The sequence below is a fragment of the Nicotiana tabacum genome, chromosome 22, assembly GCF_000715075.1.
Source record: "Nicotiana tabacum cultivar K326 chromosome 22, ASM71507v2, whole genome shotgun sequence".
Classification (NCBI taxonomy): Eukaryota; Viridiplantae; Streptophyta; class Magnoliopsida; order Solanales; family Solanaceae; genus Nicotiana; species Nicotiana tabacum.
The window spans coordinates 54,757,949-54,767,779 of NC_134101.1; the positions used below are offsets into that span (position 1 = coordinate 54,757,949).

At 35.3% G+C, this 9,831-nt stretch overlaps 1 protein-coding gene across 2 annotated transcripts; it reads left to right on the top strand.

The window, feature by feature from the left end:
- Nucleotides 1-559: 559 nt before the first annotated feature.
- Nucleotides 560-9,043, top strand: LOC107770741 (uncharacterized). 2 transcript variants are annotated; one of them, XM_016590082.2, is made up of 4 exons: nucleotides 560-829; nucleotides 5,199-5,240; nucleotides 5,654-5,979; nucleotides 7,770-9,043. In XM_016590082.2, the coding sequence occupies exons 3-4, from the start codon at nucleotides 5,666-5,668 to the stop codon at nucleotides 8,836-8,838; spliced, it is 1,383 nt and encodes a 460-aa protein (XP_016445568.2). In that variant the 5' UTR covers nucleotides 560-829; nucleotides 5,199-5,240; nucleotides 5,654-5,665; the 3' UTR covers nucleotides 8,839-9,043. The 2 variants fall into 2 exon arrangements, with proteins under 2 accessions (XP_016445568.2, XP_016445562.2); XM_016590076.2 differs by lacking the exon at nucleotides 5,199-5,240 and having other exon boundaries at nucleotides 561-829.
- Nucleotides 9,044-9,831: the final 788 nt, after the last annotated feature.

A 9,831-nucleotide genomic window follows, 5' to 3' on the forward strand; every position in this document is an offset into this window, starting at 1 on the left:
AGGGTTGGTTGATTGTAGTATTGTAGCAATTAATGCTAAATAACAACAACATCAACGATTACGTAAATTTTATCCTTATCTCATGAAGGTAGATATATTATTTTTGATAGACTCTCGATTCAATAAAAGCATAGTCCCAACATAATTGAACATAAATACAATAATGGGAAACTCATGGAAAAAGAAGCACTAACAACATCATGATAATAAGAAAACCGAAGCAAAATGGACAACATACAGTAAATGTAAGAAAATTCGTGAATAATAACAATAGTACAAGTATGAAAAGGAAAATCTTGACTATGTACTGATCTTCTACCCTAATTATTGAATTCATATTCTACTATCAAGGATCATGTAGTTGCAGACGTGTCGTGTCTTGTTTATCACCTCTCCCCGATAACTTACCTTTAGCTCTCCTCGGGCCCACCATGGCCAACATAAATTTGGTATAAAATAATATCATATTTGGTTGGATGTATAAGAAAAAATGATAGAGTTAAAAAAATACTGTATTAAATTATATGTGAAACTATGAATTATTTTACCCAAAATAGAATATGAGTAAAGAATAAAGTATTAGCGATTTAAAGACGAAGTTTCAAAGCCATCTCTTCCTTTTGATCATTTCCTTTTCGGCCTTCTCTTACGACTGTATATATGTATGTCCGTCACTCCGCTTGAAGCTTAAAACCAATGGCAATAACTCAAAACCCTTCCCAAACGCAGAATATGATCTTCGATTGCTCATCAATGGAGAATCCAAACACGGGAGATGAATCTGCTTATTATTTCAAAATATGCCGGTTTTTGAGTTTTGGCAATTCAGGTAATTACAGCTCGGCATATTTTAGATTTTTGTGGTATTACAATAAATGTTAAAGATTTCAGATTACGGTAATCTTGACCATTTTTTATTTTTCTTAAATACTTATGAAATGCCTCCTCTGAAAAATTTCTAACCAGTATCAAGAAATTTTTAGATTCATTGTAAGGTTCAAATCCCAGGTGTGCAAAATCATCTCTTTGCCCAGCATCTATAAGATTTCTTCTCATTTTTTTTTTGATTATATGTGTGTGTGTGTCTCCCTTTTGGTTGTATAAATAAGTGACACAGCTTATCACTCCAGTTGATACACTCAGAATTATGCTGAATTATGCTTTGTGAATTTTTTTTAATGCAAAATGTGCTTAACATCGTTTGTGTTTATGAAAGTTAGTATGTAGAGATATGATTGGTTCTTTGAAGGGCATAGTAAGGATTTTTTCTTTTGATTTCTTGGTATGGATAAATTTCTTCTCATCTGTCCAAGCCTGGTGGATAGAGTTACACAGTTCATGTACTGGTGGGAGTTACCAAGTACTTGGTGGAATAGCCGAGGTGTGCACAAGCTGACCCAGACCACCGTTGCGAAAAGAAAAAAGAAATCTTGGCATGTTTATAAATATAATCTATCCCTTCCATGTTCCTTAATTTTAAATGGTTAGGATTGTGTTGTCAAGGAATTAGGATATTTCCATTTTGATCTATGTAAACATAATCCATACAAATGAACAACATTGTACTATTTCGCTATGTGTAAAATTAATACTACAGTAGATACAAGAGAATGTATGATCAATTTCAGAATGATTGATTTATCTAGTGGTTTTAGGGGTAGATTCTTAAGAGACGAAGTGATACTCACCTGTTTGAGTATCATGAGATTCATCTTGTTGAGTTTTCTACACTTTATTTAGAGAGGAAAGAGATATGAATGGTTCTCAGAAGGGAAATATAGGATCTTGTAAAGCTTTCCTTTTGAATTCTTGTCATGGATATAATTTGTCGTTACGTTCGTTAGTTTTAAGCGGTTAGATTGTGTTGTAAGGGAACCCGGATTTTTTCCTTTTCCATTTATGTAAAATGTTCTGTTTAAAATGGCACAATCATTTTCTATTCAAGATGAGAGAAAAAGCTTTTCAGGTATTACATAGAATTATGCTCCTACATCTGTAAATGTATTGCGTTCATCTTTCCTGTTACCCTGGCATGCTATCCCTATTACGGATTATTTTGGGCCTTGTGAAACACATCGGTCTAGCAGCTTGTAATTCCAAATTTTAGCAACTATTTCCCCCAAATGAGATTGTAAGGTTAACTTCTTAATTACTATTTTCATAGTATCAAATTTTGGAATTGTGTCCTCTCGAACTTCTATTCTTTAAAAGAAAAGTTTTCTCCATAAGATTTTTAATGCTTCTTTAATATTTGATTGATATTTGATTGTTAACAAGGCACTGTTAACCCGGTTTTGTATTAAACAAGTTCACAATCTTTAAAAACTTACTTGATCATTATTTTTTCACTAACTTCTATTAATATATAGTGATAATTTAAGCTCTTACTCTAAATTGGTGCCTTGTTAAGTAGGAAACACATAATTTAGGAGGGAGTACTATAATTTATGTAAAACTCATTTATATATTACAATTAAATCTGTACCAATATCATGCAAAAGAAGCCCACTCCTAGTGAGTTTTATTTTTGTTTAAGTAGTGAATTACATTGCCATTCATGTTCCATGAACAAGAGCGTTTGGTACAAATTGTACCTTTTGAAAATCTAAAATTTATATTTATCTTGCTTCAAATTCAAATTATAAGGTTACAGCTGTAGTGAAGGAATCTTAACTCGTATGTGTGATCTATCCATGCAATAGACTTTTAACATTCGCATCTGGTAATGAGGCTTTGGATAGTTGTAGGTGGCATAATGTGACCATTGTTCTAGATAGTTTTATTTATGACTAAAACTTATAAATAGAAAATAAAACTTACTTTTCTCATTTATCTAAGCATTTTTATGGAAGAATTCTGAATAGACAAATTTAGAAATGATCATGTCTGACATAGAGGGCAAGTACAGAAGGTGTAAATGCAAGTAGAGGATAAAATGCGAAAATATCGTTTGAGATGGCTTTGGCTATATTCTTGTTGCGACAATGCAATAATGAGAGGAAGACAAATGAGACTACTAAAACCTAAAATCATATGGATGGAAGTTGTCTCAAAAGACCTACCATTTCAGATTTAGGTAATAACAGAACATAATAGAAGCAAATGATCCGTATAGATGCTATCAACTAGTTAGGGTAAAAGTTTAGTTATAGTAGCCATCAGGAGTTTTTTTTAATGCTTAGAGACTTGTATGTTCTTACAAGGATAGTTTGACATCTAGAGAAACTCTTATTGTGCTTCAATAGTCGAATGATTTGGTATCCGATGGAAGTGGACTTAAATAGAGCAGAATTGATAAGGAGGAATCATATAGACCCAAACTTAGTTGGGATTGAGGTATAGTTGATTGACTACAAAGAATTCTCAACAGATTTTGAAATGCATAGGCATGTAATACCAAAATATTTTGAATTGTGAGAGATCATTAAATGAATAACAGTTGAGTGCTTTGCCCTAATTGACACTAGCACTACTGGAACTCACTTATACGTTGAGCCCCTTTCAAGGCTATGAGAAGAGGAGATTATCGTTTATTATTGTGACGGAGTTGCTATAAAGACTCAAAGATAACAAGATTATCAAACAATATATATTAGCAACATATGGTTATCAAGAGATTGTGAATTTAGTGTATTGTCTTTATATTATACAAGACAATCTTATTGAAACTTCCACTGTTCCGCATAATCGAAGGGTATAAAATTGTTTACTGAAAGTATACAATGAAAGCACTTCTCTACAATAATTTTTTTTGCTATAAAAGAATCTTAACGACCGTTGAAATGCATAGACCTATAGTGCTAGAAAATCGACAATTGCCAGGATCATTCATTAAAATATCAAATAAGCGCTTTGCCTTTATTAATAGCGTTGACAGTGATACTCGCTTTCCGACATATCAACCCCTTCCAAGATGGGAGAAGTGTTCATTTCTTTCGACTTAGTTATTATAAAGTAGTTTCTTTTTATGAAGCTTCGTATAAAGTAAAATTAAGAACACTGTAACCAGTATAAGAAACCAGCTTATGCTTATCATGAGATTGTCTTAAAGGTTAATTTAGTTCTAACAGTGAGAGAATTTATGAGTTTTGTCTTAATACCACCTTCTGCAAGTTGAAGCCGGGTTAGGACTGAAGTTGAAACATCAACCCCTCTTTGATACTTTCCCCCAAGATAATCAATTTTCTCAACTTCACAATGGTGCCATCTTACACTTCATTTTTTTCTCTTGGAACTTTTACTTCTTTCAGAACTTGAGTAAAAGACTAGTGGATTACCTATTAACCCTTTTGGTTTCTCTTGACAACTTGAACTGGTCCAACTGCCAAGACACTCATATTTCAGTCCTAGACTAACTCGTTAACTCGAGCATATAAGTTTTAAAACTCACATGTGAATCTTACACAGAGATGCTCAACTCTAGTAAGTTTAGAGTACTTTGGAAGTTCCTTACAAAATACCCATATCTTTGACATAACCATTTGACACGAGTATGTCATTGAAAATTAAGAGCTTGGATAACTCACTAGTTTGGGTTTCTGAATTTATCCTTTTACCATCTTTCAATTGTTAGGTCAAGGATCTACTGGAAGTTAAGAAATATAATTAGCATTTATCATAATATGCCTGTCATTATTACATTTTTGTGTTTGAAATTGCTCAATGATTTCAGGATTCCTAGTTGGTGCATCATGTATAGAAATAGTGATGGACCCGTCATGTTTGTACCCAGTGGCGGAGCCACCTTATGTTAAGGGGTGTCAATTGGCACCCCTTCTCCAGAAAATTACACTGCTTATCTAGGAATTATTTTTTTGTTTTTATGCATTTATACTATATGTTGCTCCCCTTATTTTCTTCGTGTATTTTATTTTTTTATATTTTGACACCCCTTAATAAAATTTTCGATATATACTACTGGTGAAATTATCTTGTCAACTTGCTCCTTATTATTTAGCTGTCAGAAATAGCTCTTTATACAAATCTTAACTGTCACTATGCTATTTCCTTAATTAGATCTACCATTTACTTCCTCTTTGGCTGTACCTGGTTGAAAACATTCTAATAAATATGTAGTACCTATATAGTAGATTACATTATGACTATTATCAGATGCCTTTCACCATAGAAATTTTATTAGAAACATCATTTTTGCTTATTGTTCCTCAGGCCTCATCAATTTATATTTTGTATTTCAGATAACTTTGCGGAAACAGCCTCTCTACTCCCTCGGGGTAGAGGTAAGGTCTTCGTACACACTACCCTCCCCAGACCCCACTGATGGGATTTTACTAGGTTGTCGTCGTCGTCGTCGTTGTTGTTGCTGTATTTCAGATAACTTTGGTTGTTTTTCCTCCATGTTCATGTGCACCTTAACATCTCGAAAATTATGTGGTTCGAGTGGTCATTCTGCTTTGGCGTGCCACCTATCCGTTCCTTTTACCAGTCGCTCATTACTACTCTTAGAATCTGTAACTGATTTAAAGAATACATGTCTTGCTGCCGTTCTTTCTGTTTACCAAGTGTCAGGGGTTACATAAAATCTTATTTAGATGCCAGATATTTATGGTGGTTTTTGTCATTTATTGAATTCATCCGTTTTCGGAATGCTTTTGAAAAACTTTCCTTTTCATACTTGACCCTTTCCTTGTAGATCTAAAAGAAAATGAGCACCGATCGGACATGCAATGGCTCCTTCTGGACTAAGGAGGAGGATAAAATCTTTGAGAATACCCTGGCGGTCTACTCTAGTGATGATGATCTATTGATGATGATGGCAGCAGCACTTCCTGGGAAATCACTTGAAGATATAAAAAATCACTATGAGGTATTAGTTGAGGATGTGAATGCGATTGAGTCTGGACTTGTTCCTTTACCTCGATATCGGAATATGCAAAGCCATTCCCTCAATAAAAGTAGATTACCAAAAGCAGATGTAGAACGGCGAAAAGGGGTTGCTTGGACAGAAGAGGAACACAAGTGCGTTTCCTGTACATTTCTTAAGGACAATATTAATCATCTGAATTGATGTTTACTGGATACTATAATCATGTCTTGCTAATTGATTGCATGACTTTCACTTTTTACTAGAAAGGATTTCAAAATTTCCTTACATTTCTCAAGGACCATGATCGGTGTGCTTCTAATCATCTAAATGGGTGATTATTGCATTTCTATAGTTATGTCCTGCCTGATAGCTTATTGAATTTCTTATTTTCCCTGAAAAGAATTTTAAAATTGCCTCCAGGACATGTCTGCTACAAAATGCTTGTTTCTTGTTTGTGTTTGTTGAGCATAATTTTTTGCATCGATAATTAACAAAAGAACCATGAGCTTTCTGTAACTTTAGTGAAAGCCACTTATGGAAAAAAAAGAAAATGGTAACATATTTTTTATGTGTGATATTGTGGGGGAAAAATGAAATAAACATAATTATTCATAAAAAAATAAACGCTTGGTCTTTTTTTTTTTTTTTTTTTGGAATTCATTCATTTTCTTGTTTTTAAGGTTTTCCCCTAAGAGATTTCTTTATAAAGTACTTATTTTTCATTTTGAGTGTTTATCCCTTTTTAAAAATAAGTAAATTTTATCCTTTTCTTCGACGAGTGGAGTACTACTCCATATAGATCTTGCAACATAAGTTGCACCGTTGTATATATATTTGGCGCTTATAACCAGATGAATGCTTTACTGCAGATGGACAAGCTAATGAACACATCATAAAGGTTTCAGTCTGCCTCTGGCTTATGCTGGAAATACTTGTGGAATTTGTTGCTTGACAAACAGTGATGTGAAAAATACATGTATTTAACCCAATTAGACTAAATCTTTTAATTAGTAAAAATCATTTTTTTGGTAGTCTATTCAATGTGCTAATACTTTCTTAGCACCTCTTGAATTTTGAATATCTCGTAAGAGTAGCATGCTGCAAACACATTACATGATCCATGGAAATAGTGTAGGGCAAAAACATGTTTTGGAATAATGTTCTAGTTTGTGTTTTCTTTTCTTCTCTCTTTTTTGGGTGCTGGGGCTTTAATCAGAAAGAATTTAGTGGACCCTAGTTTTCCTCAACGCGGTAACTAAGCTGCCAACCTCAACCCCCCCAGGGCTTCTTCCCATAGCTAAAAGCACCATTACTAAGAATATGTTGGAAAATATTGGCCGATTTGATTATTGGTATTAAGTATTTTTATGGACATGTCTTGTTTGTTAGTTTTCTTGTTTTCTTATCTTTATCTTTTTGCTTTTTGAGTAAGAAATCACTTTTAAGACATCACTCCTAAGAATAGCCTATTTCAATTTTGTAAAGCCAAATGACAGATGTAGTTGAAGTGAGCGCATATAGAGAAGAGGCAAAAGCAAGTGGGCAGGGAAAATTAAGCAAATGTTGAAATCATATATCCTACGGATGACATTTGTTATCCCCTGATTCTAGGTCCCTTGCTCTTTCTCGGTCAAAAAAAGAAAAAAACGAATTGTGATTTAATTTAGGGGTGGGCAGTAGGGAGAGAGCTGTTGTTAGTTTTGATTATTGTTATCTATGATGTTATACAGTGCATGCAGATGGCAGTAAGTATGCCTATGGAATCATACCTATTCTTCACTGGAATTTATAAGATGTATTGCGCTTTTTGCTGATTGAAAGAATGTTAAACTTTTAAGACTGTCTTGCGATTTTGTTTCCTGGATTAATTTTTTTTTTGATGAAGTTTTGTTTCCTGGATTAATGCAAAGCTGATAACTTCTTTCTCTCTTTCCTGCTATAGGTTGTTTCTTAAGGGGTTAGATAAATATGGAAAGGGTGATTGGAAAAGTATATCCAGGCACTGTGTGCTATCTAGAACACCGCAACAGGTGGCTAGCCATGCCCAAAAGTTTTTCAATCGCCGCGAAGGCGTCAACAAAGAGAGGAGAAGAGCAAGCATTCACGACATAACTAGTGTGGATATTGAAACTGCTGGAACTTCCCAAGTACCAAACCCCGAGAACATGATTGGACCTGCTGGAGGAGGATCACAAGTGACGGCAAGCACTAACGATATGACTGGAGCTGTTGACAGCGGGGTGGTATCAACTGGTGTTGGCACGTTTACCTCCCCAATTGCTGCCATAGAAAATAAGAGCATGTTGCCCCAGGAAATCACAATTGCTGAGCCGGAGATAGCAGTTTCTGGAGGAGAGTCCTCAGGCCCTGGTGCTGCATTTGTCAATGAAGTGAGTCGTCTGTACCATGATGTGACTGATGACTTCATATTAGGTATAGATGACCTAATCGTGGAGCAGGAGGTCACTTATGAAGCTGGGATTCAGGTTGACACTGAAAGATCCCTATTACCCAGCCAACAACCATCTACTGCTGCTGGCAATGAAATCTACGGTCATCCTGTCACTAGAATTGGGAGTGAACTAGAAGCGTTAATCACTGAGCATATGGTCGAAGACAACGAAATCAGTTCTATTTTTGACGTTGGAAAAACACCATCATCTCATGCAATGCTGTCCAGCACTGCTCATAGTGGAATGTCCAGTTATACAGTTGCTGCTCACAGTGGAATGCCCAGTTATACAGTTGCTGCTCACAGTGGAATGTTTAGTTATACAGTTGCTGCTCACAGTGGAATGTCCAGTTATACAGTTGGTAGCTTCGGTTCTAACAATGCACCTGAGAACAGGGTGGCTGCTCCAGGGGGAGGTTTAACCATTGACTCTCAGCAATTACCTTCCATTGCGCCCTCATCTAACTTTAGTGTTGGAGTGTGCCCCAACTCAAACACCAGCGTTCGCGATGAGGGCATCTTTTATCTGGGTGACCTGTTCACAGATCATATGATCTGAGTTGGCTAAGTGGAATAGAGGTTGTTAATGTTGATACTGTACTTGGTTTTTTGAAGACTTATTCCATTAGACTAAAATGAGGGTGATATTGTCTAGCATAATATTTATACTGTGGACGCATTATTCTGCAGTTTGGCGCTACTTGGTATTTTGAAGACTTATTCCATTAGACTAAAATGAGGGTGATATTGTCTAGCATAATATTTTATACTGTGGACTGCGCTAGTGTTTCCTCTTAAATTTCCAATGACTTCTTTATCTCCAATTCTATTAGGAGTATCAATTAGAGAGAATTACGTCCTAATTTTTTCCCTTAACATATTTCACAAAAATCAAATCTTGTTTCACATAATATTTGGTGCTTTTCTTGTGACTAGTTTAAAGAGAAATGGAGGGGAGTACAGAATCTTGCATAGTTTTGCTGCAGTACTTTAGGAGGAAGGATTTCGTCCATCTTTAACCTCTTATAAGGGACTAAGGTGGCTTTTGGTTGATACTTCCTAAAAAATGAGTTTGCAATATTTTTGATCGAGTTCTTGCCTACAAGCCCACTGACTCATTGATTACCTAGTTTATTGTAGTTTATATCTGTATTCTCATAAAATTGTTATGCTGGAGATTTGAACTTTTGAAAGGCTCCATTGAAATGGCCACGGCTACCTTAGGATCATAAAACAAATCTAATGCTATAAGGAGTCGAAGACCAAACTGGTTCTACTGCCACCTCGGGGGTATGGTGATTTATTGAGTATCGTTCATTCTTAACCAGAGGTCTCAACTTGTAAAATGGAGAACTTTTCGATAGAAACGCTTAACCCCTTAGTAGCTTATCAGACACAAATCGCAATTAGCCTGGGCAGGGGGCTTCAGAAAACGGGTGGTTAAACCCAAAAATCAAAATTCACTAGCCATATTCCCGATCGTCAAAATAATACATCAACTTTGTCATCTTCACCTCTCTTTTCACCCCCCTTTGAACTACGCATGATAAGC

Coding starts and splice junctions, on each gene's coding strand:
- LOC107770741 (XM_016590082.2), top strand. CDS start 5,666: ATGAGCACCGATCGGACATGCAATGGCTCCTTCTGGACTAAGGAGGAG. Junction 5,980..7,769: donor TGGACAGAAGAGGAACACAA/GTGCGTTTCCTG, acceptor TTCCTGCTATAG/GTTGTTTCTTAAGGGGTTAG.